The sequence below is a fragment of the Protomyctophum bolini genome (genome assembly GCF_963924005.1).
Source record: "Protomyctophum bolini genome assembly, chromosome: 23".
Classification (NCBI taxonomy): Eukaryota; Metazoa; Chordata; class Actinopteri; order Myctophiformes; family Myctophidae; genus Protomyctophum; species Protomyctophum bolini.
The window spans coordinates 17,322,764-17,350,263 of NC_137884.1; the positions used below are offsets into that span (position 1 = coordinate 17,322,764).

The window sequence follows — 27,500 nt, forward strand, 5'->3', positions numbered from 1 at the left end:
GCAACAAAGCCTATACCTTCAATTAGCAAAGACCATGGCATCAGCAAGACGATACCAACAAAAACATATAGCTTTAAGCCGCACAACTATTACCCACAGCTGTCAACCACTCAGACCGTACTCCCATTCACTGGTAGTGCGAGTCAACAGCAGCAGTTGCCCCAGCAACCATAACAACGGTGATTCTAACGGTCATTGGCTGAGGGGGCTGGCATGTCTTATCAGGTTCTTCCATCTCATGCTAACAGAAGAACAGAGTATCATCATGTTGCATTGATAACAGGTCTATATGGGCTAAAGATGAGATGCAACAGATTGTGCCATATATACTAACACTGACATCTTCCACTATCTGTGACATGCACAATCTGTTATTAATGCTTCTGGTCAGAGTAACAGTGTTTCTCCGTGCTACGCAGTCAGTGCACAACAGCAGCACAGCACTTGCTCTTTATATTAAACTGACAACATGGCAGTGTAACAAGAATCAAATTTTCGGTGGGGAGGAAAAAAAATCCCTCTCGGAATGCGGGCACTCCGGGCAGTACAACCCGATTGACCTCGTAATGAGTGAATCTATTAAATCCACATTAATCATGAAGATAAGATGACTTGTAGGATTTGTGAGCCTTTTTTATAAATGGATACCTGGCTGTATTATGTAAAATCCTGAATAGCATCTCTGAATGGGAATTAATGCGTTATTTGTGTATACATTACACTGGTGAATAGACTGAACGCAGAACCCTGAAGTTTAACAAGAACCTTCTCCAGACCGTGTGGACCATAAGCATCCTTTTGAAGGAGCTTCCTGACCACTGACGTAAGCCACAAGCCTCCATTCCAGACAAGGAACGGACAGAAGGGTCAAACCCACAACTTGACCCAGACCACAGTTACAGAGAAAGCCACGGTGCAGAGCGTATAGCTGATGACCAACACGACCATATGACGGGATATAAACTAAACTAAACGGAAGAATAAGAGTAAGATATCAATCAAAGTGAAGTCTGAAATTCAACGGACGCCGAGTGACCACAAAGGACATTGTGCACAAAAAAAAAAAACCCAGAGTGGCTGATTACAGATTTGCGCACGTCAAAACAATGACATTCCAGACATTTTGTCCTGTTGTGCTTTTACAAAGGCCATCATTGGATGTGTAAAATAAGACTGAGTGCAGTGACCACTCTCTTTGATAGTCGATCATTTCAAACACTCACTTCTTGTAGTCAGACAAGCTTATATGGTTGCTTTTCCATGCTTCCTTTTCAGACTGCATGGTGCAGCAGTTGAGCAGAAATGGCTCTCGCAGTCAGAAATTCAGTATTCAGTATTCAGTCAGTATTTTGTAAGGTGTTTTCAGTGCAGTTGCTTCATGGTCTTGATGTAGTGTTTGAGTGGTTTGGAGAGCCTTGGAGAGTTGTTTTGTCTATGTACTGTATTCATTGTGTTGTCTATGTAGCCTACTGTATTCATTGTGTTGTGCCCGAGGACCCCCTCTAAGGACCCCCTCTAAAACGAGATGAGGCATCTCAGCTGCTATCCTCTAAATTAAATTAAATTTCAATATATAATTCAAGTGCATATAAAGTACACCACAAATATAGCAAATGGGTCGGTTATTTAATTCCTCACTTTAACAAAATAATGTATTAATTTCCCCATACAACAATGTACTATGATGACACAGTGAGAGTAGCGCCCAGGATTATGCCGGTTGGCACCGGATGAAACAATTGGTTACAAAATCATGGGAAAAAAACAACAAACAAAACACAAAAACAACAACAATGTACTATGAATAGATCGTCAAACAAACTGTTTATGGAATCCTTTTGAATACGCTGTACTGTACTGTACTGTACTGTACTGTACTGTACTGTACTGTACTGTACTGTACTGTACTGTACTGTACTGTACTGTAAATGTAAATGTGAGTGCCAGTCCAGTCTAAGGGGTCCCAAACTCTTCTGTGACAAGGACCCCCCCAAATAGCCTAATTACATGCTCAAAATAGGGGTGCCAGGTTGAGAGTTTGAACTGGCACAATAATCTTATGAACTGAATTTGAATTAAAATGAATGAAATAAAATAATAGATTTATTTTCCTCTCCCAATACTCCCATATTATAAGGCAATATTGTCTAAATTTCATTATGCTTTCAGTAGCATGTGACATGTCAAACCAGGGTGTTTTCATGATGCTGAATCCATTCCAAGCATTCGTTTTGCACAAAAAAACACTCCTTGGGCTAAAAATGGCCATAGCCGTCATCACAAATGTGATGAGGTCAGCACATAGACCGTATCTGGTAATGTGTCACAAGACGTGGCCGTCACGAGGCGCGGTTGGTGGTGTGATTGGTCTTTAAGGCCACGGACCCTCCCTGTGATTGGTCTGTAAGGCCCACGGACCCTCCCACCGTTCACCTGTGATTGGTCTGTAAGGCCAACGGACCCTCCCACCCTTCACCTGTCAATCCTGACCTTTTCCATTCAGTGTGTGAAGCAGTGGTTACTCATAGTCTGCAACCTCACACGCACGCACGCGAGGCACACACACACACACACACACACACACACACACACACACACACACACACACACACACACACCCATGCACACATGCACGCACGAAACCAACCAACATACAATTTCAACAACACATAGTCAGTCGAACAAAGCACGCAAACGTCCACTAGTTGCTGCCAATGGTCGGGCAGAAACTTTGTATCTGTATACAGTACTATGACAGACAAAAATAGGTGATCTACTGTGAAAGCAGCGTGTACATCTGATAATTTAGCTTTTATAATGATAATGTTTTCTATTTCCTCACAAAGTTATGGTTTAGAACATACACGGTTTCCGCTCGACAGTGACTATAGAAGCTATGTGCATGACATCATCATCATACCTGGACGTTATGCGTGAAAAAAACTACACTTTCTCAGAGATTAAAATAGGGTGCATTTTGCATTCCAAAACGCAGTTTATAGTTAAGGGACGCAATAAAACAATGACCTCTGCATCTACGGGATGCACCACTGTGTACTACTGTTTTTCATTCTAGTTTATTTTGCTAGCTTTAGTTATAATAATGTAATATATTATATAATAATAATAATTGACATGACCACATTATAACCATATAAAATGAAATGGGAGTTAAATGCTGCAATTTGTAAAAATGGCTAAATATGACTCCTAACGTTGTTGAAGTGGGACTCATAAAATGTCCCTGGGACTCATCTAAAAGACCTTCCCTGCATCCTGGGACTCATTACATTGAAAACCTATTTACATCACTGCTTTCTAGCCTTGACAGCCCATACATCCAAAAAATAAATAAATCCATATCTGATTGCATTAAACAACGTTAAACTCACTTTGCCACTCGATGTTTTGCCACTCACTTGATGCTTGCGCATATACCCTCTCTCTATATATAAAACAAAGTATGACCTACCTGATATCTCCTCCAGGCACTGTTTGGCTGTCTTGCTGTACACCAGTTCTCCTTTAGTGGGGCTGAGACAGGGATCTGCTGGGGCCACCATAGTGCAGTCATTCTCCGAGAAGGTCCTGAGGCGAAGCGAGCAGAGTAAACACAAACATTATTCAGACATACTACATACTACTGTATTATTATATTAGCCTGCATATCATTATGTATATAAACTTTAATGTTATAGAGCATGAAGGCCCACAAACATTATACAGTACTGTGCGCATAATCTTTGAATATACCGGTATATTATTTTCTGAGCAAACGATTTTAACTCAAATCTTTGCGTCTGGGGGGTCCCATGGAACAACATATTTTCAGATGGGGGTCGGCGGCCAAATACAGATGGGTTAAGGACACCAAATGGACCTCTTAAATGGACACCTAAGGGTCTCTTTGTCATGGTGAGGGCATGTGTATGAGTGAGCGTGCAAAGGAATATCTGTGTATGAAATGTATGTATTTAAATATAAATGTCTGTGCAGAATCCGCATGGGCCCAGTTCTTGCATCGCTCTCTCCCTGCCTCACCACTGACTCCCCCCCGCCCCCCTCTCTCTCCATCCCTCCCTCCCTCTCTCTCGCCCAACCGCACCAGATAAATCTTAAACCGCAACAGTGTTTGTTGACTGGCCCACAACAAGGTTAGAGACACAGACCTGGGTAGTGGGCACAACACACGCACACGCACACACACACACACACACACACACACACACACACACACACACACACACGCACACGCACACGCACACACACACACACACACACACACACACACACACACCCCACCCCTCCCCTCCCCTCCCCTCCCCTCCCCTCCCTCTCACCACAAGAAAGCCTTTCCCCAGTCACCTGCACTGCTGCAGATAAAAAATTGGCTTCCAAACCCAGGCGCAACCTCAGGCAATGACTTCAGCTATACTGTGAAAGTCTGTTTTCCCCTAGCGATCTTACTTTAAACACATTCTGGGCGGGAACCCCTTTTGGTGTTTTAAGCATTATGTTATAATTTAGCTGTTGAAAAATAGCAGATCTACGAGCTTGTACTGTAGGTCTGCTATTTTCACGTTAACGTTTTTAACTCAAATCTGTGCTTCTGGGGAGGGGGGGGTGTTCCTGGAACAACATATTTTCAGATGGGGGGGTCCATGGCCAATTACATATAATTTTTGGGGTCGTTGGACATGAAATATTTGAGCACCACTGATACAGAAAGATGAGGTATTTCAGAAAACCGCCATGATTTAGAAGACATTTGTAGAATCAGGTCAAAATGGGTTAAACACGGTGGAAAGGCAAAGAGACTGACTGGCTGACACGCATGCTGGCAGAGGCAGCGTTGTGACAGGAGGGCGGCTAGACAGGTTCATTTACTGGAGGCAATTAGCATTTCATTCATGCTGTGTACTAGTAGGCTAAATGCACCAACAACACAACTAGTGAAGTCAGATTATTGCAGATGAATTATCATGCCAATGTACAGTACACAATGTGTTTAGTGTTCAAGGGGAAGGGGCCACACCAAACCAATACAAGCTTGATGATTTGGCTTAAAGCGTCATTCTGTAAAGGTGAGTAATCATATCATCTCATGTATGAGAGGAGAACAACTGTCTATCATGCTAGTGTGTGTGTGTGTGTGTGTGTGTGTGTGTGTGTGTGTGTGTGTGTGTGTGTGTTTGAGTGCGAGCGAGCGTGTGTGTGCTTGTATTTAAATGGACACAGCGCTGGTCTTATCATCAATTGTAACGCTGTTACAGAGGCAGAAAAAAAGGTTAAGTCGAGGGCATGGAGAGCAAACGAGGAAGCAGAGCAGCTGCTCACTGACGCAGCAGACTGCAGCCCATCCTGCAACACCTTCTCCACTCTGTGGAGGAGGAGGTGAAATCAATGCTGCACGCTCACTGCAACCAGTGTTGTTGTTGGCAGCACATTTCCATTTTAGTTTTAGTCGTATATAGTCTCTTGAATAGTTTTCATTTAGTTTTTGTCACATTTTAGTCACCCATGGAATGTTTTAGTGTTAGTCTGAATATATAAGTCGACTGGCTATTTTCAACATGCAACCAAGTGTAAAATGACTTATACTGGATCTCTTGTCCACTATAGTCCCTTCCTAACATTTTAGTATAGTTTTTATTTGTCGACGAGAGGTGAGGGGGTAGGGAGAGAGAAAGAGGGGGAAAGGGGAAAGAGAAGAAAATGGAGGTGGAAAGAGACGGAAGAGAAGGGGAAGAGAGAGAGAGAGAGAGAGAGAGAGAGAGAGGAACCACAAGGATGCTTAATTGGGCCTGAAATGATGGTAAATTGCTGCACAGCAGGAAGCCGCGCGGCTAAGTGCAGAGACTGCAGAGCTGATTGGTGGCACGCATAACGAGCAGAGTCATCATCCTCCAATGAAGGACAGGAGGGTGGAGGAGGCTCGAAGCGCCCCGACATGCATGAGTGGGACAGGTGCGGGTCGCTTGGGATTAATAAGCCTCAACATGTCGCTTTGGGACACGTTGTGCAGTTGTAAATCTGCTGTGCGCGTGTGTGTGTGCGTGCGTGTGTGTGTGTGTGTGTGTGTGTGTGTGTGTATGCGTGTATGAGAATGGCACTATAGTTCTGCCTATTATATACTGTAAATTCATACTCATCACACACTGACACACAGTCACCTGCCTGCATGAGGCTGTGAATGCTAAGTAAAGGTATAGCTTTTAAACAGTCGGTGGGATTAACGTAATGCTAATACCTGCCCAATGGCACTGCAACAATGGAGGGGGAGAGAGTGAGAGAGGCGGAGAGAGAGAGAGGTGTGTGTGTGTGTGTGTGTGTGTGTGTGTGTGTGTGTGTGTGGGTGTGTGTGTGTGTGTCACAGAGAGGTGTGGGGGGGGATGCAGTGCCAAGAGTTGAACAGAGATAAGAGTCCACTCTGCCAGCTGCTTCTGAAGCTCTGCCCACACACACACGCACATGCGCACACGCACAAACACACACACAAGCGCTTCAAACCAAATTATCTCAAAACAAAAAGAAAATTATATCAAATACTGGAATGAAACCACTATTCTAGACAATTACGCTATTCTAATTCAGCCCACATTCACGGTGGCATGTCTAAACACTGCTGTCCAGACTGGGTTAACTTGACAGTCCATTGACAGTCCATCAGAGCACATGCAGCTATACCCCTGGCTCTGGTCCATAGCTCTAATGCCTTAATGCAACGGCAGCAAAGGGCATTAGGGCTATGGACCAGAGCTATAAGCTACCCCAGGCTGTGTTACTGTTCACCTTGTCATCATGGAATCTCACTTCTTACTGTACTGTGAGAAATATAAGAATTTGAGAGACTTTCTCTGAAAAAACAAATAGTGTCTATCCTGATTTCTTGCACACTATTGCATTTGTATTGCTAATTATTTACTACTCATCTGTCATCTCAATAAAGCTTTGAAATGTGAGCTTGAGAGAGGAGATAGACAGACAGACGGACGGAAAGACAGAGAGACAGAGAATGTTAGACAGAATTGGCGAGAGAGAGAGAGAGAGAGAGAGAGAGAGAGAGAGAGAGAGAGAGAGAGAGAGAGAGAGAGAGAGAGAGATACACCGGTGAGGATTAGGCCTCGTTAATGGGATTCTTAGCTCTCTGCCCCTCAAAGGACAAAGTCATCTCGGCTATCTCTACGGCTTCGCTCTCTCTGCGCTCCTACCTCTGCTGACAGAGGGGAAGATTGGCCCTGACAGCGAGATGCTCTGGGCACACCCTCCACCCAAAAGATCCTCTGGGCACACCCTCCACCCAAAAGATCCTCTGGGCACACCCTCCACCCAAAAGATCCTCTGGGCACACCCTCCACCCAAAAGATCCTCTGGGCACACCCTCCACCCAAAATCTGCACCTCTGCTTGTGTGAGATGAGAAGACCTGCACGGGCAACATTGAACCCAAAGGTTCAATTCACACCCCATCATTTGATCTCCTTTCTGACCCTTTCTAACCCTTTCTGAATGACCCCATGTAATAGACAGACTTTGGCACTAGTTCTTACTTCTTTAGAAAGAAAACTTCACGTAGCATAGCTGTGGCATCCGGACATGAAAGATTGCCACCACACAGAGAATTCAATAGGACAACTCTTTTCAAGCGGTGTGCAGCAGTGACTCACTGAGTCGCTGTGTGTGTGTGAATATTATGGAGGTGGTGGGCGGCACAGTTTATCAATAGGAGTAGTAGTTGTGTGTGGGCGCTCCGCTCGCGGCGCACGCAACATTGTTAATGTTTACGTCTATAAAGTATGTACGTGTCATTGAACAAGCCGTTGTGCACGCGTGTCTGTGTGTGTGTGTGTGTGTGTCTGTGTGTGTGTGTGTGTGTCTTCAATTGTACTGTAGCTGGTGTAATGAGAAGCTGAATCTATAGTGTGACCCTGCTGTCTCTCAAACACTCGCACATTGTCTCACAGTTTCACCGTTGGCGTACAGTACAGTACAGTATACATTGGCGTACAGTACAGTAGGCCTACAGTATACCCCGAGATTTTCTTTCACCTCTTCTTCTCAACAAAATGGCAGAGGAAGGGCTGGTGGAATAATGATTGACCGGGGAAAAATTTCCCTGCCGAATAGAGGAATGCGTGTTTAAGAGATCCGAAGATAAACTCATTAGCTAGTGCACCACAATTAATGTGCAGATGTGATGTTTTCTTCCCTTTAAGTTCTGAATGTGTTCTTGATGACGCTCATGAATAGTCATCATCAATGTGTTGGATGTGGGAGGTTAAAGAACAGAGTGAAATAAAAAACACATTCTCCTCTCTCGCTCTACATGAAACAGACAATCATCCAAAAAGTCTAAATGAAACTACGGCAGAAAACCTCTGAAGTATTTACTTAGAGTTTGGATACTAAGAAAAAGGCCTCCTCGAGTAGGGTGTCCTGAATACCCGTGTTTTAGAATCAATCTAGAAAACGATGTAGAACGCACAATGAACAACTAGACATTCAGTTGTTACTGGAAAATGTCTATCGGCTTTTTTATTTCCTTGGCAAACTGAAACTTCTGAAACTTTACTTATAGGTCAACACACAAACACGCACACAAAGTACATACTGTAGTGTACCCAGAATCGGCACAAACAAGGGACTAAATTAATTTCGCTCCTATGCCGCAAAAATGTGGAACGCCCTACAAACGGTCATTAAGACATGCAAATCCCTTGACTCCTTCAAAACCGCTCTCAAAGGCTGCAATTCTAAACTGGCCCCCGTAAAATCTGAATCCCCCACCCACCCTTTTTCCCCTCACTGTATATGTTTTTCCCCCCATTTTACAGTACCTCCTCTATGATGATTTCCCGTTTTTGGCTATATAGAAGTGTATATTTGTAAGTCTCTAAATGTTATGATGAATTATTAGCCCTTCACTAAATCCCACCCCAAAAAGCGATTGTCCAATGCAATGCCAATCCAAATAGTTCAGCAACGGTTGCTATGCAGGTCAAGCTTTCTTCGCTGCTAACATGCCTATTGGACAAGGATGGGTTGGGCTGGGGAGGGCTAATTGAACATGGTGGACCCTATTGTAAACAAGTGTAATGCTTTATGGCGTCGTCCACTACAACAGCTTTGTATTGAGTTGTGCTTGAAATTTTGGGCGGGAACCCCTTTTGGTGCATTATGCTATGCTTTAGCTATTGAAAATAGCAGATCTACAAGCTCATAGCGCGCCACCGAGTGGCGCACTACGAGCTTTTTGAAGAATCGTGAAAAGTGACATGAAAGTGTTTGAGAACGACTAAATCCTCACTGTTTTCTTGAAAAAGCTATGTCAGTCAATTTACAATTTACAATTTAGGCGTCTGCTAAATGCCTAAATTGTAAATTGACTGACATAGCTTTTTCAAGAAAACATTCAGGATTTAGAAGACATTTTGCAGAATCGTTCCCAGGTCAAAATGGGTTAATAAATACTTCAATCAGCCAATCGTGTGTAGCCGCCAGTCTCACCTGTACATGAATGGAGCGACGGTGGCCGTGTTGGGGTGGTTGTGTTGCTGCTGCTGGGGGAGCTGCACCACTCCGTTGCCCGCCAGCACCACTCCCCCTCCTCCCCCCCCGCCGCCGGAGCCGGACAGGGCTGAGGTGCTGGTGGACGACGTCATGCTGGTCCGCCGGCCGCCGTCCCCCAGACCCCCCAGGGAGCGCTGCGTGTAGAAGCCCCCTCCTCCTCCCTGTCCCCCTTTAGCCACCTTGGCCTTGTTGTTGTTGTCCCCGCCGCCCTCCCCTCCGCCGCACGACCGCATGTTGCCGCTGTTGTTCAGGGCGGTCTGGCTCTGCGTTTGGGCCGAGCCCTGATGAGGCTGAGCCTGGGGCTGCTTGGTGGCCGCGCTGCTGCTGCTGCTGGCCGAGGCGGAGGAGGGAGTTTTGAGTCCCGGCTTGGGAATGCCGCTGGACGCCGTCGGTGGGACGGCGCTCTCTTTCTTCCCGGCGGCGGAGGAGGCCTTGTTGTTGTTGTTCCCACCCTTGGGGATGAGACTGGCGATCTTGGACGTCGTCTTCTTTCCCGTTTCCGCCACGAGGGGCTCTCGCTCCTCCTTGGGCGGCGAGCCGGCCTTGGAGGCTTTGCCAGACCTCTGCTTGTTGTCGTCCTTGTCTTTGGGCGGGGTGAGGGACTTTCCGTTAGCCTTGGAGGAAGAGGAGGAGGTCTTGTTGCCCGGCGCGCCGAGCGAGGCCGTGGCCGTTTTGTTGGCCGCCGCGTGTTGTTGTTGTTGTTTGGCCGTGGCGGCACTGCTACTGCTGCTGCTGCACAGCGACCCCGTGGGGGTCACGCCCCCCTCCTCGCCGTACTCTGACAGGTCGTCCTCCTCCTCCAGCGCCATCTCTGCCATGGAGGGCGACGTGCGCGACGCCGAGCGCGGGTTGATGAGGCGAAACTTCTCCAGCATGGACCTCTGGGGAGGAGGGCCTCCTCCTCCTGCAGCGAGGCCCGAACCCGCCTTCATGGGCCCCTCCGTCATGGGCGGCCGGAGGCGGTCGGAGGAGGCCTGCGTGGGAGGAGGCGTGGGCGACGGGGAGTGCGTGGGGCTGGCCAGCATCGACGAGGTGGCGCTGTGCTTGAGGTTCATGGACTTGCTGCGCCAGGACTTGCCGGCCGTGGGCGAGGGGATGGCAGAGGCCAGCTGCTGCCCGCTGAGGCTGGTGGGCACGGTGGCGCCGCCGCCATTGCTACCGTTCATGCCAGAAGGCATGGGGATGCCCCTCACGGATTCTGCAATGAAAGAGAGAGAGAGAACGGACGGTCATGAAAGGGTTCCAGTCCACTGGATCAGTCAAGAGCGCATTTACTGTACAAGTAATAATAATAACTGACCGCCTGTATTCCCCACTGACGGAACACTGACAGCAAAGAGTCCAAAATACTTTAGTGATATTTTCAGTAACTACATACATTGTACTGTACGGTACATCGGAGAGAGGATCAGGCATCACCACTAATCCTCTCTACTTCACAGACTATACTACACTACGGTATACTACACACAAACTGGCAGGTGCCAATTACAATTACAGGGGCAATGATGAAAAGTAACACGCAGGAGAAGAATTAATAGATTCACTGTACACGTTGTATAATGTAATATTGTGGGACAAGTGTGGTGTTTTACAGTTATCGGTCTTGAAATGGGGACAGTCTAGGATCTCTGGTCACGCGCACGCACAAACCGACACGTGTGCGCACGCGCGCAAGCACATCCACACACTTTCTCTCTGATTTATTCAGTTACAGTATATGCTCATGCCTATTAATTCCTGATTTCCAGTTCAGTTATTAATTTTATTCTCCTAGCATCCTTAGTTACCCACCCCACCTCTCTCCTGATCCTGGAGACAGGACAGTATAGCTTACAGTTGGTGACAACTCAGCTGAGGTGAGATGGCACTGCAGACTGCAGACTGCAGACTGCAGTGCACTCAGGCAGAAAATTGCCTCGCCGATAGATTTCCCCAACTGTTAAGTTCTCCTCTGATAATAGCAGGCCAGCAGCAGCTATAAACAACAAATCATCTCCTTTGTGGAAATGCTAACGCCTTACCGGCTAATCTAGAGCTGCAGCATGGCGTCGCCTGTGGCAAGACTTTTATCTAATTGCTGGCTTTTGTCTGACTGGATTTAAACAGATTGTGTTTGTTTTTGATGCAAGGGCAGATACTGTATTATGCCCCTGGGTGAGTTGATTTGTACCTGTAATATATATATATATATATAATTAATCAATCATGCGTAAATTCAAAATAATTGAGGATGATAACACAATCAGTTCAGGAACAAACGCCCATTGTGTTTCTCATTTAAAATATAAGACAGCTTGACATGGTAGAGGTAGGTGTAGTCCATATTTACAGAATATCTCATAAAGCACATAACACACACAGAAAAACAACATTCTGCGGGATATCGTGTTCATGTAGTTGACATTAACCGGTTGACACATCTCAACCGGTTGACACATGATTTCACAGCTCAGTCTAAATGTAATTGGTGTCTTTGGATTGAACCTTGCAAGTAGATCTTGGAGCTTCTCTTCTTGTATCTGGTGTTTGTTCACTGAATGCTCCTCCAAACCTCTTCAGGTGTTTCTACTATGGGGTAAACGTCGAGCAGCCATCTCGCTGCTGCACTCTGGGAAGTGTAGTTGTTTGAGTGTTGTTGGCCATAATACTGTATGGAAGATGCTGACAATAATGCTTTTTTCCGTAGCTTTGCCTCAACAATAAAATAGTACGGTAGTTTGTTTACTTTATGTCCTCGTTCAACATGAAGGTAGCTACAGATGCACCGCTGCAGGAGTGCATGTTTGGGATTAGAGCTGGGTGACATCTCCACACACACACACACACACACACACACACACACACACACACACACACACACACACACACACACACACACACACACACACAATCATTTGGGTGAGATAAATGTGGCGTCGTCAGTTACTGAGCGTTGACCTTCTTCCTGCCCTCACTTTTCATGTCCCTGATGACCATCATCAATCCTTCCTCGCTCACTCTTCTCTCTCTCACACACACACACACACACACAGTGACACACACACACACACACACACACACACACACAGCGGTCCATCCTGGGCCGTGGCTCAGTGGTCCATCCTGGGCCGTGGCTCAGTGGTCTATCCTGGGCCGTGGCTCAGAGGTCCAGGCACCTTGGCTGGTAATCCAGTCTGGCAGTGTGCCGCGGGTTCAACTCCCGATCCAGAGGGCCTTTACTGCTTTGAGCATGATTTGTTTAATTTTAGGTACAATGGTGTCGTCGTGTGGTGAAAAGAGCAGATCTTCATTATTGGGCATAGGCAGTCAGGCACTGGTTGACAAGTAGCCAAATTGGCTGAAGCTGGTGATCAGGAGTGAATGTGTGTGTGTACATGCATGAGAGAGGCGGTCAAAAGCGACACGTTGGACACGACATATGCAAAGACAGGCACACATCTCTTTCTACGTCTGTGGGCCTCGTTTTATACGGCATGAATGGGCTTTCCACTGGCTTTCCACTGGCATTCAGCTCTTAAAGGCAACGCTGACAGAGGTTTGGCCCTCGCCGTAGAATCGGCTAATTACGCGCAAAAGAAATGACATGACTCATTTGCATTCCTTGGGCTGTGTGCCTTGGCGGCTAATACTTCTGATAAGATTATGAATGGCAATGAATGAGATTATGAGCTTGCGAGATTGAGTATGTCTGTGTGTGGTTTGCGCGCACACGTGTGCGTGTGTGGGTGCGCAGACTCGCATGTCTTTGTGTGTGTGTGTGTGTGTGTGTGTGTGTGTGTCTGTGTGCATGCAAGCGTGAGTCCAGTAAATTAACCCCGTCTTCAGAGATAAGGCGTGTCCCTCTAGCCATCGCCCATGGTCACATAGTGACTTGTCGTTGCCATAGCAACAGTCTCCAGCTTTACTTCAGGCGTGAAAATAAATGTCACTTCTCCTGGTGGACCGACCCTCTGCCACGCACGCACGCACGTACGGCAGATGATCTTTATACTAACTAAAACATTTAGTTTCCTTTCCCTGCATCGATGATCCGGTATCTTCTCACACTGGAACCAATGTTTGTCTTAAGGCCGTATTTAGTAATGATCAGAAAACACATTCAAACTGACTAACCAGGATGCACTTGTTTGTCATATAGCATGGTCTTACTTATTGATGTTTCATGAGCTTATAGTCATGTATAGATATATATATAGTCATGTACTGCCTGTTCCATGTATAGATATATATATAGTCATGTATGAAATTGGTGAAATGGTTTTAGAGACAGATTTCTTGATTTGACCTTTCAGCCTCTTCACTCTGTGCTCTTCAACGGTAGGCTACTTGCCAAGCTGTGCAAACATGCTGCTACAGCTGGAATAATGGCATCCATTATAAGCCTCTTAATAGGAATAATATAACTGTGGATGATTCAGCAAAATGGTTAACATTAGACAAGGGTAATTTTGTGCTGGAGTTCTACCCCCATGTGTCAGCTCACCTCTCTGGTTAAGTGGCGCCACCAAGTGGATAGACGGGAGAATACATCAGACATGTTCATTCTCACAAATTCTCACAAGATCACCCAAGAGCATTTGATTTGGTTACAGAATATCTCTGGTCAATGTCAATCACAATCAAAGGGTTGTGCCTTTCACCTGGATGAATGAGTTTTTCAAGGAAAGAATTGCCGTTCCAAATATTTTTATAATCCACCGTTTATAATAATCACACTATTGAACACTAATACAGAATTTACTATAATTGTCTGCATTCATTAATGACGACAGAACACAAAGAGCAGAAACAAAATGCCTATGATGCATTTCCACAGCGCCACATTTCCACTCAACATCATCACCTCCGTCACTCTCACAGAGGCCTTAATTGTGCCTATACGACCCAAACACAGCCACACTGCTACGGTAACAATACAGTATAACGGCCACTCCCTCTCACGGCGTGACTCGACCTAATGGACAGCCTTACCTCTGTCGTTGCCGCTGGCATACTGCAGAGGCTTGCTCTTGTCTATGCTATTGAAGCTCTGGCTGCGCCGGTTGAGGTTGGAGGATCCCGGACTCTTGGAGGCCCCGCTGCCCGCAGCGGGGACCCTCGAGGGTCCCGGTAATCTGTTGGGGACAGAGAAGAGGGAGACAGAGACGTTACGTATACACCTGTGAGTGATATGTGGATAAGAGGAGACCAGTGATGCTGCAATAAGGGAGAGAGAGAGAGAGTGCAGAGTGAGGAGCTGTCAATAATGCCTTTATCGGTGGAATGGAAAGAAATGGCTGGATATGTGTGTGTGTGTGAGAGAGAGAGAGAGAGAGAGAGAGAGAGAGAGAGAGAGAGAGAGATGTAGTAGTAGAAGTGTGGTTCTTTCACACCGTAACAAAGGACACCAAGGACACACGCGCATGCGCACACGCGTACACACACACACACAGGCCTGTTTTCACGTCTTTCACACATTCTCTCTTCCGCTCATGCACTCACTCACATCACATGCTCACTTCTCACATAAACTCTTCTCTGATTGTGAGCACGTCTCTCTCTCTCTCTCTCTCTCTCTCTCACACAGACCCTCAGATGGTGGATGTGTTTACTTCCCGTGTTCCAGCTGGGGGCCAGTCTGGTCCTCAGGGGAACGCTAACAGCATTATCCCATTAGAACGCAGTTAGAGCATGCTGTCATTATATTAGCCTGGCTCGCACAGTTTCACTCCACCGCGCCACAGACAGCAGCAGCAAGGCTGGGTCACTCAGTCCCGTGTCACATGCAGACAGTCTGCTCTAAACAGTCCCGTGTCACATGCAGACAGTCTGCTCTAAACAGTGGGATTAGGCCCGTCAGCACCCCCCCCCCCCCCTGATCGCCATCAGTGCTTCAGGAAGCCACTGTTTGGTTAGTGGCCTTGGAACGTATAGGCCTGCCCCTTCCTACGCTTGTATTCCACCAAGACGACATCTTGCTGGTGTAGCAGAGTTCTTTTCAGACTCCATCATGGCCTTTTATACAGACATGTTACGTACTGTACAGCACTAGAAATGCATTTTATGTAGTCATAGCACTTTATAGTATATACTGTATGTATAGTATAGTATAGTATAGTATAGTATAGTATAGTATAGTATAGTATAGTATAGTATAATGTAAATCACTCTGGATTAAGAGCATCTGCTAAATGCCTAAATTGTAATTCTTAAGACCATGGGCTATATATTGTGCCACCCCTTACCCCTAAACGTATTTGACATTTTTTACCATTTTGAAAAACCTTTAAAAGAAATTGTAAAAAAAAAAAAGGCAAAATTAAATAGGTTTAGGGATAAGGGGTGGCCCCATAAGTCTAATACCTCTCTAAAGCCCAGACCACACCGGTTGGAACTCCTTGGGACAAAACCGGTTTAAGGTCAACCACACCAATGCGATTTGGGCAGTGGTGGTTAGAGGGGCGCCCTTGTTGCCGAAAGGTTGGCGGTTCGATTCCCCCGACGGGCAGGAAAAACTTGACAATGTTGTCAAGTTTAAAGTTTGGATAAATATTTATATATATATTTTTGAAAACTCTCTAGATCAATTAGTCTTATCCTCCAAAATGATTAGCAAACAGGCAAACTTTCCAAAATGTACATTACTTTTTTTTGGGTCATACTATAGTCATACTTTTTTCGTCACTTTTCATCAGTGCCAGATTTATTGTGCACACTGCCAGTAGGCCAGAGAGGTAACTCCATACACTTTATGTTTTTAATATATACAGTATACAGTATATAATTTTTTAATTATATAATGGAATTCGATTGATACCTCATAGACACGTCATAGATGACTGATGTCGCATGCTGGCCAATATCTACACATTGGAACTTAAGTCCAGTTTATCCAATAGTCCAATTTATCTAATTTCAGACACATAAGACCATATCTAACAACCGATGCAGCTAAACTTCAATTTCACACATAATGTACTGTTTCACAACCTGGTCACAGACAAACCAGACAACTTTAAAACCCATAGAATCACTGTACAAACAGACATTAAAAACACTTGACCAAAAGCCCATCCGTTACCACCATTGCCACATAGTTCAAAAGTACAACCTATTTAATTTTAACAGCTTCAAACACTTTGCAGATGCTTATCTAATTTTTAAGATGTTAAATGGACTTGCACCTCCACCACTGAACCAGTTCATAGATCGAAGGGACAGTGGTGACTGGTGACAGAGCAACAAGGGCAACTACCAGAAGGGACTGTGAAGTGCCAATCAGACGTAGTGTGTTTGGTAAAACAGTCTTCTCTGTTAGAGCCTCCCATCACTGGAACAGTCTCCCCACAGAAGTAAGAGAGACTTCCAACTATCTGACCTTCAAATTCAACCTGAAAAGGTGGCAAAAAACAATTCAAATCTGTAATCATGAGTAACTATCAGCACTAATTAGTATTCGATGTCATTTCTCATTTCACTTTGCAGTTGTTCTGTCCCCTGTACCATGTTGATCTGTATTGTATTGTATTGTGTATGGTCATGGTGTTGGGTGCCTGCACATATGTGTGCAGGCGCCCCACACTTTGTCCTTCTTTTATCTGTATTGTACTGTGTTTTTGTATGGACGTGGTGTTGGGTGCCTGCACATTATGCACACATGGCATCAACGCATGGTGTTGTGTGCAGGCGCCCTACACTTTGTCCTTCTTTTATCTGTATTGTACTGTGTTTTTGTATGGACGTGGTGTTGGGTGCCTGCACATTATGCACACATGGCATCAACACATGGTGTTGTGTGCAGGCGCCCTACACTCTTTTATCATTTACTTTTTAAGAGCCTGCCCAGGGACTACAGATGAAATTTAGCTTTGGCTAACTCTGGCCCATTTACATTGATGTGAAAACTGACATGTTGATTAATGAGCGTTGTCCCTGTCAAATAAATAAATAAAGTAAAATCCCGTTGATTAGATACATTTTCTTCCTCAAATCATTATCTCATAGAACAAGCAAAGATTCACACAAAATCCACACAGGCTGGTCATGTGATTCCACCAGCATACTGTAAGTACAACTCATGCCTCGCTTGGCTTGAGACATTGTTTTGATGATACTACGGAGCTAATCGATTCGCTATGCTGAATGTCTCACTCGCCATCGCGGCACAGCTGGAGCCAAGATGTCGGGGATGAGGGATGGGCATCGCGGTGGAATCCTCAACCCCATCAGGACAGCCCCTCGTGGGGATAAAACACAGTGATGTATACTCCGCGGAAAACACTCCGCGGGCGGCTGTCGCGGTTCATAAGATGTTAATTAGAAGAATCAATCTACACACACCACTTCGTTTCATTCCTTTCAGCAACACACACGCCAAGCTGTGATAAACTTCTCCTCTGGCTACTAGACAGACCTCAGTTCACACTTATTACACATCACAGTAGTGGACGTAAAACCAACGCTGTGTGACTATCTTCAACCCGTTCTCTCTATTGTTACATGTTATTATCGAGCAGACACCTTGTGTCTCCATAAATATTTCAACTTGTTTTGGGTTTAAGGTTTTTTAAATTAAAATTCCATGGTATACTTTGTCGTATGACAGTGTCTCTCACAAAAGTATAGAGGAATTGCAGATCTACAAGCTTTACGACGTGTCACATTTGCTATATCATTTGCCTATAATGACGAAAAGTCCAACATAGTGTGTCTGTGAGTTTTATAAATATTCAACCAACAAGTATTATATTAACACTGGCATTTATTGACAAATTATGATATAATTCACGACAGCATTTTTACCAGTTGAGCTCTTATTTTGAAAAGCCACATTTCCAGACTTCCGGTAGTGAACACAAACTAGGAAGTTAAACGGGTCCTAGACAACTTTTGTTTAGAAAACAGATCTATACCGGGGCACTGGAGGCCTCCACATCGTCGGCTCTGTGCCATCAAATAAACCAGGTATACATGACAATGTACATCCAAAACCATTTCATTTTTATCACTATTTATCACTACATTTTATCACAATTGTGAAAATAGAAAGTTGTTTGGGCTATTTTCTCTCCTTTTGTGTGACACTCTCACTCTTGGGGGTGGTGGGGGTGTAAAAGGTTGAAGTATGGAGATGAGAGGTTTTTGTCTGACGACAAACAATATGCTAAGTTCCCGTCCGTTCTCCTACATACAGTATATTCATAGTTACAGTATATTCATACAGTATATTCCTGCTGAATATACTGGCATATATCAGGCAGAGTTACTGCCTGAGAGGAGCTAGAGCCAAAAGGTGGGCCCTGAGCCCAGGGTTGGTGTTGGCAACAACTGGGCTCAGACAGATGGACCTCCGCTGGAGCAGTCCAAGTAATTCAGAGAGAGAGAGAGAGAGAGAGAGAGAGAGAGAGAGGGAGAGAGAGAGAGAGAGAGAGAGAGAGAGAGAGAGAGAGAGAGAGATAGAGAGAGAGAGAGAGAGAGAGAGAGAGAGAGAGAGAGAGGGAGAGAGGGAGAGAGAGAGAGAGAGAGAGAGAGAGGGAGAGAGAGAAGGAGGGAGAGAGAGAGAGCGAGAGGATGAAGAAAAAGAGGGCTTTAAGCCTGTCAGTCAGCAACTGGGGAGGAAAGCTTTCAACTTGATTTCAACTTTGTAAGCGCACACACAACAAGCACGAACGCACACGCACGCATGCACACACACACACAAGCAGGCAGTTGTGCACGGACTGAACACACCGGAAAACAAGCCATACAGACGCAATGTAAATCTCACACTAAAACACCCACAAACTTAGTACATGATGCACATTTTGACTGTCATTTGATGACAATGTGATTTTCCAGAGACTTACAGCACAATAAGTGCAGCAAACACTTCAGGGTTCAGCATGCTGCAAACTGAACCGTCACCGGTTGGTTTAGCCACCTAATTAAACACTGTCTACTTTGTAGAGGACTACCCCAGGGCTCTATGCTAGACCCTGTCCTTAGTTTTTATCCCCCCTTCTGCGCCGAACGTACGTCATCGGTGGAAAATAGCTGATCTACAAAGTTCACGGCACGCCGCAATGCGACGCGCTGTGAGCTTGTAGTATACGGCTGCTTTCAGCCGATGTTCGCCCCGCTAGGGTTCATGTGGTTATTGTGTGTGTGTGTGTGTGTGTGTGTGTGTGTGTGTGGGGGGGGGGGGGGGGTTCTCCAGCAGTTTGTGCGTCCTGAAGAAGCAGAGAAGATGGATGGACGATGAGGCTGAGAGGAGCATGGCTCTGAGCAGACGGCGCTGCCACATGCTCAGCCCATTATTACCTCTGTGCGTGTGTGTGCGCGTGTGCGAGTGCGCGTGTACGTGTGTGTGTGTGTGTCTGCGTGTGCGAGAGAGTTTGTGCGTACGTGTGCATTAGACACAGTGCTTATTCTAGCTATTTCTACAACAGGGAAAAATGTCTACGTATTACAGTAAATACTGAAAATGCCACGGTAACTGAAGCGCATAACTATGCGTGTGTGACTGTGTGTGTGTGTGTGTGTGTGTGTGTGTGTGTGTGTGCACGTGCGTGTGGAGGCGTGCGTACGTGGCCGGGAGTCGTGAGTCAGTGAGCTAAGAGGGCGCTGAGCTGAGTCATACGGGCACATTTCTCAGCAGGGTGTTGTGTGTGTGTGTGTGTGTGTGTGTGTGTGTGTGTGTGTGTGTGTGTGTGCGTGTGTGTATGTGTGTGTGTGTGCGCTCAGGCCAATTACCCAGGCTTCCTCAAAGCCATTATGGTGGTGGACAGGTAGCCCTGCATGGCCTGGCAGAAGGCCCACAAGCTGTCAAACATCGCCCCCTGCTGCTGAAGAGAGGCTGAATACCAATGAAGGCTCACAAGCCAACAAACACACACAGCTGCTGTTTATTCTTAACTACAAAGACCCTATACGCATGCACGCACGCATGCACGCACGCACGCACGCACGCACAGTACGTCAATAGCAAAAACTGACAATCTACATACAAGCTCACAACACATTTGACTATCTTTGGCAAATGTTTGTCTGTTTTTTGTTAAGTGTTTGTCTATTTGTATGTAGACATAACACTCTATAGTGTATGCGTATAATTTCATTATATAGATATTCCACACGTCTGCCAAATGCCGAAAAATGTTCGTCGACAACCTTTTTCCACTGACAAACAAAATGGAAACAAAATGAAAACTATGCTATGATGAATAAAACCAAGACTAAATATACTGACAATTTCGTATTTTTTTTTAAATTAGACTACAATGTTAGGAAGGGGACTAGTGGACAAGAGATCCAGTATAAGTCATCTTACACTTGGTTGCATGCTGAAAATAGCAGATCTACAAGCGTGATAAAAAAGTGTAAAAACAGCCATTACGACGGCATCAAGGCCAGCCAAAATACATTTTAGTCGACTAAATAAATCGACTAAACACTAAAACATTCCAGGTGACTAAAATGTGACCATAACTAAATGAAAACTATTGATGAGACTACGACTAAATCAAAATTTGCTGGCAAAAACAACACTGTTGTCCTCTCTCACACCTACCGAGCCGAGGAACGCAGGAAAGCAGGCAGCAATAAAATCGAGGACTTATCATCAAATCATAAGTAGAAGTTTGTGTGAAGTAATAAATTGAATCCACATTTTATTATGTTAATAATTAATAAATAGGTGATACAAATTAGCCCCGGGGTGCGGTAACACGTGGATTCTCGCACCCAAAGATTGTCCCGCACAGCAAATCAAATACTTTACAACCTGCTGAAGAGCCAAAAGGATTTACTGACTTTCTGCTCCCCGACCCCGGTGACTTATATCAGCTTACACAAAGCAATCATTTCAGACCGTGGGATCCTGGCCAACAATCTAATAAAACAAATACTGTATCCTGCATTGTCCTTTACAGGGGGCAGAATATGATCTGTATTTTTTACACATATCCATCTGTGAACCCCCTCAGATTAGAACGCCCTGCTTCATTTCATTAGAGAGGCCTCCAACACAGGCCAAGTGCTCAGGGTCAGCTCAGTGTGACGTTAAGAAGGGGACTTATTGCTTTTTGCTTAACGGCTGGCACCGATTCTAGACCCTGGCATCAATGTCCCCTTAGGATAGCACCGATTCTAGACCCTGGCATCAATGTCCCCTTAGGATAGCACCGATTCTAGACCCTGGCATCAATGTCCCCTTAGGATAGCACCGATTCTAGACCCTGGCATCAATGTCCCCTTAGGATAGCTGACCTCCCGCACTATAGTCAACGGTGTCCATTTGGTCAATTTGTTCACTCCATTAACACATGGTGTGTAATGAGAGAGAGAAGAACACAACGTTAACGCAGGAAGCAGATGAATGACTGGCGAGCAGCACAAGAAAAGGAAACCAGCGCTAATGCCAAACACCTCCACTGAGCGCCCGTGCCAATCAATAACACCTCCACCGCACACCAGCGCCAATCAATTGTTTTCTCATTTTAGAAGCATTCATGGCCTCCTTCCCAAAGTTTGTGCTGCTTTCAGGCAGATACATGGGGGGGTGGGGGGTGGCTATTCACAGCAACCAAACTTCTCCCACGGTGGGTCGGCGAGAACAATCCGCTAATGAGAGCTCTATAAATGTCAAATCCGACGGCAGCACAGGAATTCTAAAACTGCTACCACTCCCACGAAATTAGGGCGTGTGTACTGTGCATGTGTGTGTGTGTGTGTGTGTGTGTGCGTGCATGCGTGTGCGTGCGTGTACTGTATGTCTGTCTCTATATAAGAAGAAGAGCTATTTTGGTGAAATACCATGCAAGCATGAGTGAGTGAGTGATGTTGATAGCGAATGCCACCCGTTGGGTTTGTCTCTGGTGCCTGCAGCATATCTTGCATTGCTTTGTGGGGGAGAGGGGGGGTGGGGGCGTTGCAAAGACGCAGGTTCCCTTCACCTCTGAGGAGAGACAAATGCTGCTAGCGTCAGACAACTGCACTGCATATTGCAACTGCAGCGCATATTATGTGTGTATATGTGTGTACGTGTACAGTGTGTGTGTCCGTCCGTCTGTGTGTGCGTGCGTGCGCGCCTGAGTTTTCAATTTCACGGCCCACACATGACACCTTGGAGCTGATGAGGTCTGCTCTGCGGCCGACGCTTGGCAACACAGAGTGTGTTATTATGTGGAGCTCTATTAGGGTCTTTAGTGGCAGTTTCAGCAGAACGCTGCATACCTAACCTAACCGGGGCACTACATTATAATGGAGCTCGCTGCCAAATCACAGAATAACACAGACACTACTGTCAAAACCTACGCGTCGCTCATGGGGTGAAAATGAAGTCTTGTTGCTGTTGTGAAGGAAATCACAGTTTATATATAGACATTAGGACTGACTGACAGACATGTAGAAATGGACCCTTATGGGTCCATTTCCACACTCTCCAAGTCACAGGAATGCTCCGGATGCTTTATTGCAGTATATATAGAGAGAGATTTACCTTGTGTTCTTCTTCTGTGGTGTCCCTATGCCGCTGTGGCCCGGAGGACTGGCGTAGCGCACGGTGAGACTGCGGAGACGGAGACAGACAGAGAGTTAGAGACGGAATGAGAAGCAACGTCTACCTACCGGTACACTCAAACTGTCTCACACACACTCTGACACATTTCACATACCCCTTAATGCAATTAGAGCACTGAGTGCTGGCATTGGGGGGGTGAGACAGAGAAGAGGCAGACAGAGAGAGAGAGAGAGAGAGAGAGAGAGGGGTGAGAGAGAGAGAGAGAGAGAGAGAGAGAGAGAGAGAGAGAGAGAGAGAGAGAGAGAGAGAGAGAGGAGAGAGAGGGGTGAGAGGAGGATGAGGTGAAGAGAAATGTGTGAGTTAAGGAAAAGCCCACATGGTTACGTATCACATATGTTTGACAGTCATTTTAATGCCAATAAACACACACGCACGCACGCACGCACAGACACACACACACACACACACACACACACACACACACACACTCTCAAAACCACACATGTGTGACTGAAGACAACTGTACGGCATCCTTCCACTCATTAAAGGGCTGCTGACGTTAAAATACCCCAAGTTTTCCACAACAACAAAACCACAGATTTCTCCAAATCAGTTCTCTCTGTTGGCAAACATTATGAGAAGAGAAGAAAACTATAATCATTCACAAATCGGATTCAATAAAAAACCGAGCAAAACACGAGGAGAGCTCAGAGGGAAATACCTAGCGAGCAGACTCACGGTTTACACTCAGTCTGAGACATGAGGACACAGCAGAACCAACGGGCTGTTCTGTACGGCTGGTTCACAGCAGAACCAACTGGCTGTTCTGTACGGCTGGTTTACAGCAGAACCAACTGGCTGTTCTGTATGGCTGGTTTACAGCACAGCACTCAGTCTGAGTCATGAGGACACAGCAGAACCAACTGGCTGTTCTGTACGGCTGGTTCACAGCACAGCCTTAGATATAGACAGAGTTACACAAACTGCGTTCACTTCATGGGGCTTCAGTCCATCTCCTACATAGACTTCCATTGAGAATATCGTAACTCTTCTATTAGATGGCTCTGGTTTACAGCACAGCACTCAGTCTGAGTCATGATGACAGAACAGAACCAACGCTGGCTGTTCTGCAAGGCTGGTTTACAGCACAGCACACAGTCTGAGTCAGGAGGCTGTTCTAGAAGGCTTGACTCATGCTCGACAGGAAACAGTAAAGCTACTCACGATGACGGAGAAAAAATAAAACAAAAGAGTGTTTTACGAACGAATGGATGCCTTTAATCATCCTGGAACATACTATAAACTATCAGGGGTTAAGAACCCATGAGCTGGCCTGGCTGGCTGTTTATGTGTGTGTGTGTGTGTGTGTGTGTGTGTGTGTGTGTGTGTGTGTGTGTGTGTGTGTGTGTGTGTGTGTGTGTGTGTGTGTGTGTGTGTGTGTTTATGGTAATTGTGAGGACTCTGAGGAGGCATGTGCCTCTTCCTCACTGTTTGTCACCAGTTGAAAGAACAGAAGCTCTATTGTAAACACTAACTGACGGCCAGTGGTCAGCCACAGATGAACACATCTTGACCGCTGTCTGTGGCCTGCGAGGTCCAGGGCTGGATCCACCGTAGGCCTCATCATGCCACAATAGGGGATAGATTATCCATGACTTGTTTTATCCAATTACCTCAGGGTGGGCCATATCGGCCACAACAAGATCCCAAACAAAAGAAACCCTTATTTCTATTATGTGCCGACCCACCCCTGCACTCCCGGGCTGTAAACTGCACTGAACTTAAACATTGATTATCGACTATTTCTCTATTAATCTATATTAAATGGATTAGTTCGATTAACTGTTGCACAAACATGCCAGCATAACGAATAAGGAGCAAACGATCACACATGACGCATGATCAGGGATGAGAGACCGATAGTGACAGGGCTGTTAGGCATTTCCTATTTCAAACACATGGAAGGCATAAAACACTTGTTAACACTTCTGCTCTGCAGGTGTATTTGTTTGAATACTACTACTGTACTTACTTAGCTACGAGCGTTACACTAATCACTTCAACCTTGGAGCCCATATTGTTTTATATTGAGATTAGCCTTTTTTCAAAAGGGCTTAAAGTGTTTAATTAAGTACAAAGAAGGCGTTTCAAGAAGCCCGTCGACCATCTGGGGAGCCTGGTAGGTATAGCTCAGAGTCTAACCGTCGTGACTTGGGTTTGAATCAAACCATCATGTCTCCCATCTCTCTGCCCTAGGTTTCCTGTCTGTCTACACTCTGTTACTGTACTAATCTACCTGTAGTACTACTACTACTACTGTAAATAACACTCTTCACTTTTCAACATTTTCACTTCCCTCTCATACTTCCGTCTTCCTAGCATGGTACTGTAAATAAGGTAAATGTGACTTTATTTACATCAGTATTTTCAGAATACTTTTTTACCTTCACTTGCATGTCTCAAGTTTTATTTGACCTTATCTTTACTAACTGCTGCATGTGGCATTATGGTACAGTATGATAACGGCAGAGACCTGATGAATCATAAAGCGAGCTGGGTCTCAACCCTCGCTGGTATAAGCTCTTCGTTTTCAGGACAATTGGTAATTCTCCAAAAATGTCAGCGGCCGCAACTTTCACAATTTGACTCAGTGGCTGCAATTCGTGGGCGGCTAATGAGACTTTAAAAACCAACAGCGAGGAAGAGCCAAATCACTGTTGACCTCAGAGAGATATTCATTATGCGCGAGCCTGTGATGTTATATGCTAATGAGCTGGGGATCGCAGACAGCGGAGCGCCATGAAAACACGTTCAGGGCCATTTCCCTTCATACCGGAGAGCCTTTCATATCGCTGGGAGGAATGAAAACTATATGACACGCGACACACAGAGTTAATGATGGCATGGAAACCACGTCGATCCCTTAATTCTCCCTGTCCGGCACCCTTCATGGCGACTCTTCCAGCGCCATGAGTGTGTTTCGCGCTACATCAAATAGCCTAAATGGCTTTTTGCACGCAGAGATGGGTTTAAGTCAAAGATTAACGGAGCTCATCATTCTGTCCCTCAATATAGGTGGCTCTCCCAACGTGGGCCAAAAACAGTCTGGGCTAAAACTGCTCGCCGCTCTCCGTGTAAATAAAGCTTGTGTACCTTTCTTTCATGTCCGTGGTGGCAATCTCGTGGAAGCTAAGAGGAAGGAGGAAAGGAATTGTGGAAGGAAGGAGGAGGAGGGATGCTCTTAAAAGCGACAGAGGCAACAGAGATATAACACAGGCTACTGGTAGAGGAAACGTGTTTGTGGAGGCCGCAGTCATATTGAAACTCCACCACAGCACGTGTCTGTCAGAACAAACCTTGACAGGGGGTTCTGTGGCGCACATTTTGTTCCACCACAAGGCCTTATATAATGTAGTGAAACATGAAGGCAAGCGTATACAGTCCCAGCCTGGAGTGCTTATCCAACCCACGACCTTTTAGATCTTTCCATGTGGAGGAAAAAAAGGGCCCAGAACATATGAGGGCAAGATGCAGTGCGTCGCTCTCGATAGAATGCAACATACATCAGCAATAAAAAGACTAATGGTCCGTGACACTGCGGTGCATATTATGCCAGCGATATTGGATGGGACTAGCTGTCCTAGTAAATGTGAGTGATATCAGTTTGGCGCAGATAACGGTCGCAGCACTGAGAGGTCAGACGGAAACATATGGCTCTCAGATCCGAAATGGTGACCACTCAACAACTCTGGTGACAACAGGTATTAACTGATCCCAGGGCGATAAATCCAGCCTGGCCTTTCCAAAGCCGATATACACGAATGAAGACGCATGAAGTATGCATCAGTTAATTTATGGATGCCGTTACTGTACGCATACTGTATTTGTGACACATTCAGTTGATTAATATAACCACTTGCAACTCTGGAGGCCCTATATTTTGGGCATGTCATTACGACATCTTTTCAGAATGGTTTGGGCTTTCATTGCCCTAAAGAATGGTAGATTAATATGCTTCAAGTAGGGTTAACTATGCCATTGGAGTGACTAACTAATGACAAACAACCAATATTTTACAGTGATTGAGACCAAGTAATACCCAAGACAAAAATAACATGCCAATATCACGTACAGTACAATGGCCACTGTCGAGTTTAACAAAACAAAATCGCAATAGTACAAAATACAAAATCTGTAGTCCACATTAACAACAACATTCAATCCAGGACATAAAACAGCTTTAAAAAAAACAAATTTTCTACAGATCAAACAAATCCAATCATTTACCAGTTCATGATGCTTAACGGCATGTCGGCACTAATCCATATTCCACCCGCGGCCTCCTAAATTCCAACAACGTCCAACCTCTGCTGCCCTAGACGCACACGGACGGACGGGACGGACGGAACGGACATGCACGCCACGCGCTCTGTTCAAATGTACCTCGGAGA

General features: G+C 45.5%; 1 protein-coding gene across 6 annotated transcripts in view; it reads right to left on the reverse strand.

The window, feature by feature from the left end:
* The window catches only part of nav3 (neuron navigator 3), a 199,867-nt gene that overhangs the window by 78,705 nt on the left and 93,662 nt on the right, over positions 1 to 27,500 (reverse strand). For 5 of the 6 annotated variants that reach the window (XM_080757629.1, XM_080757631.1, XM_080757628.1 and 2 more), the window contains exons 6-9: positions 23,029 to 23,097; positions 14,544 to 14,686; positions 9,507 to 10,767; positions 3,473 to 3,588 (exon numbers count right to left, since the gene is read on the reverse strand). In XM_080757629.1, the coding sequence (XP_080613755.1) occupies positions 3,473 to 3,588; positions 9,507 to 10,767; positions 14,544 to 14,686; positions 23,029 to 23,097 (1,589 nt within the window). Of the gene's footprint in view, positions 1 to 3,472; positions 3,589 to 9,506; positions 10,768 to 14,543; positions 14,687 to 23,028; positions 23,098 to 27,336; positions 27,478 to 27,500 lie in introns of those variants that run through there. The other variant, XM_080757632.1, reaches the window with a different exon arrangement.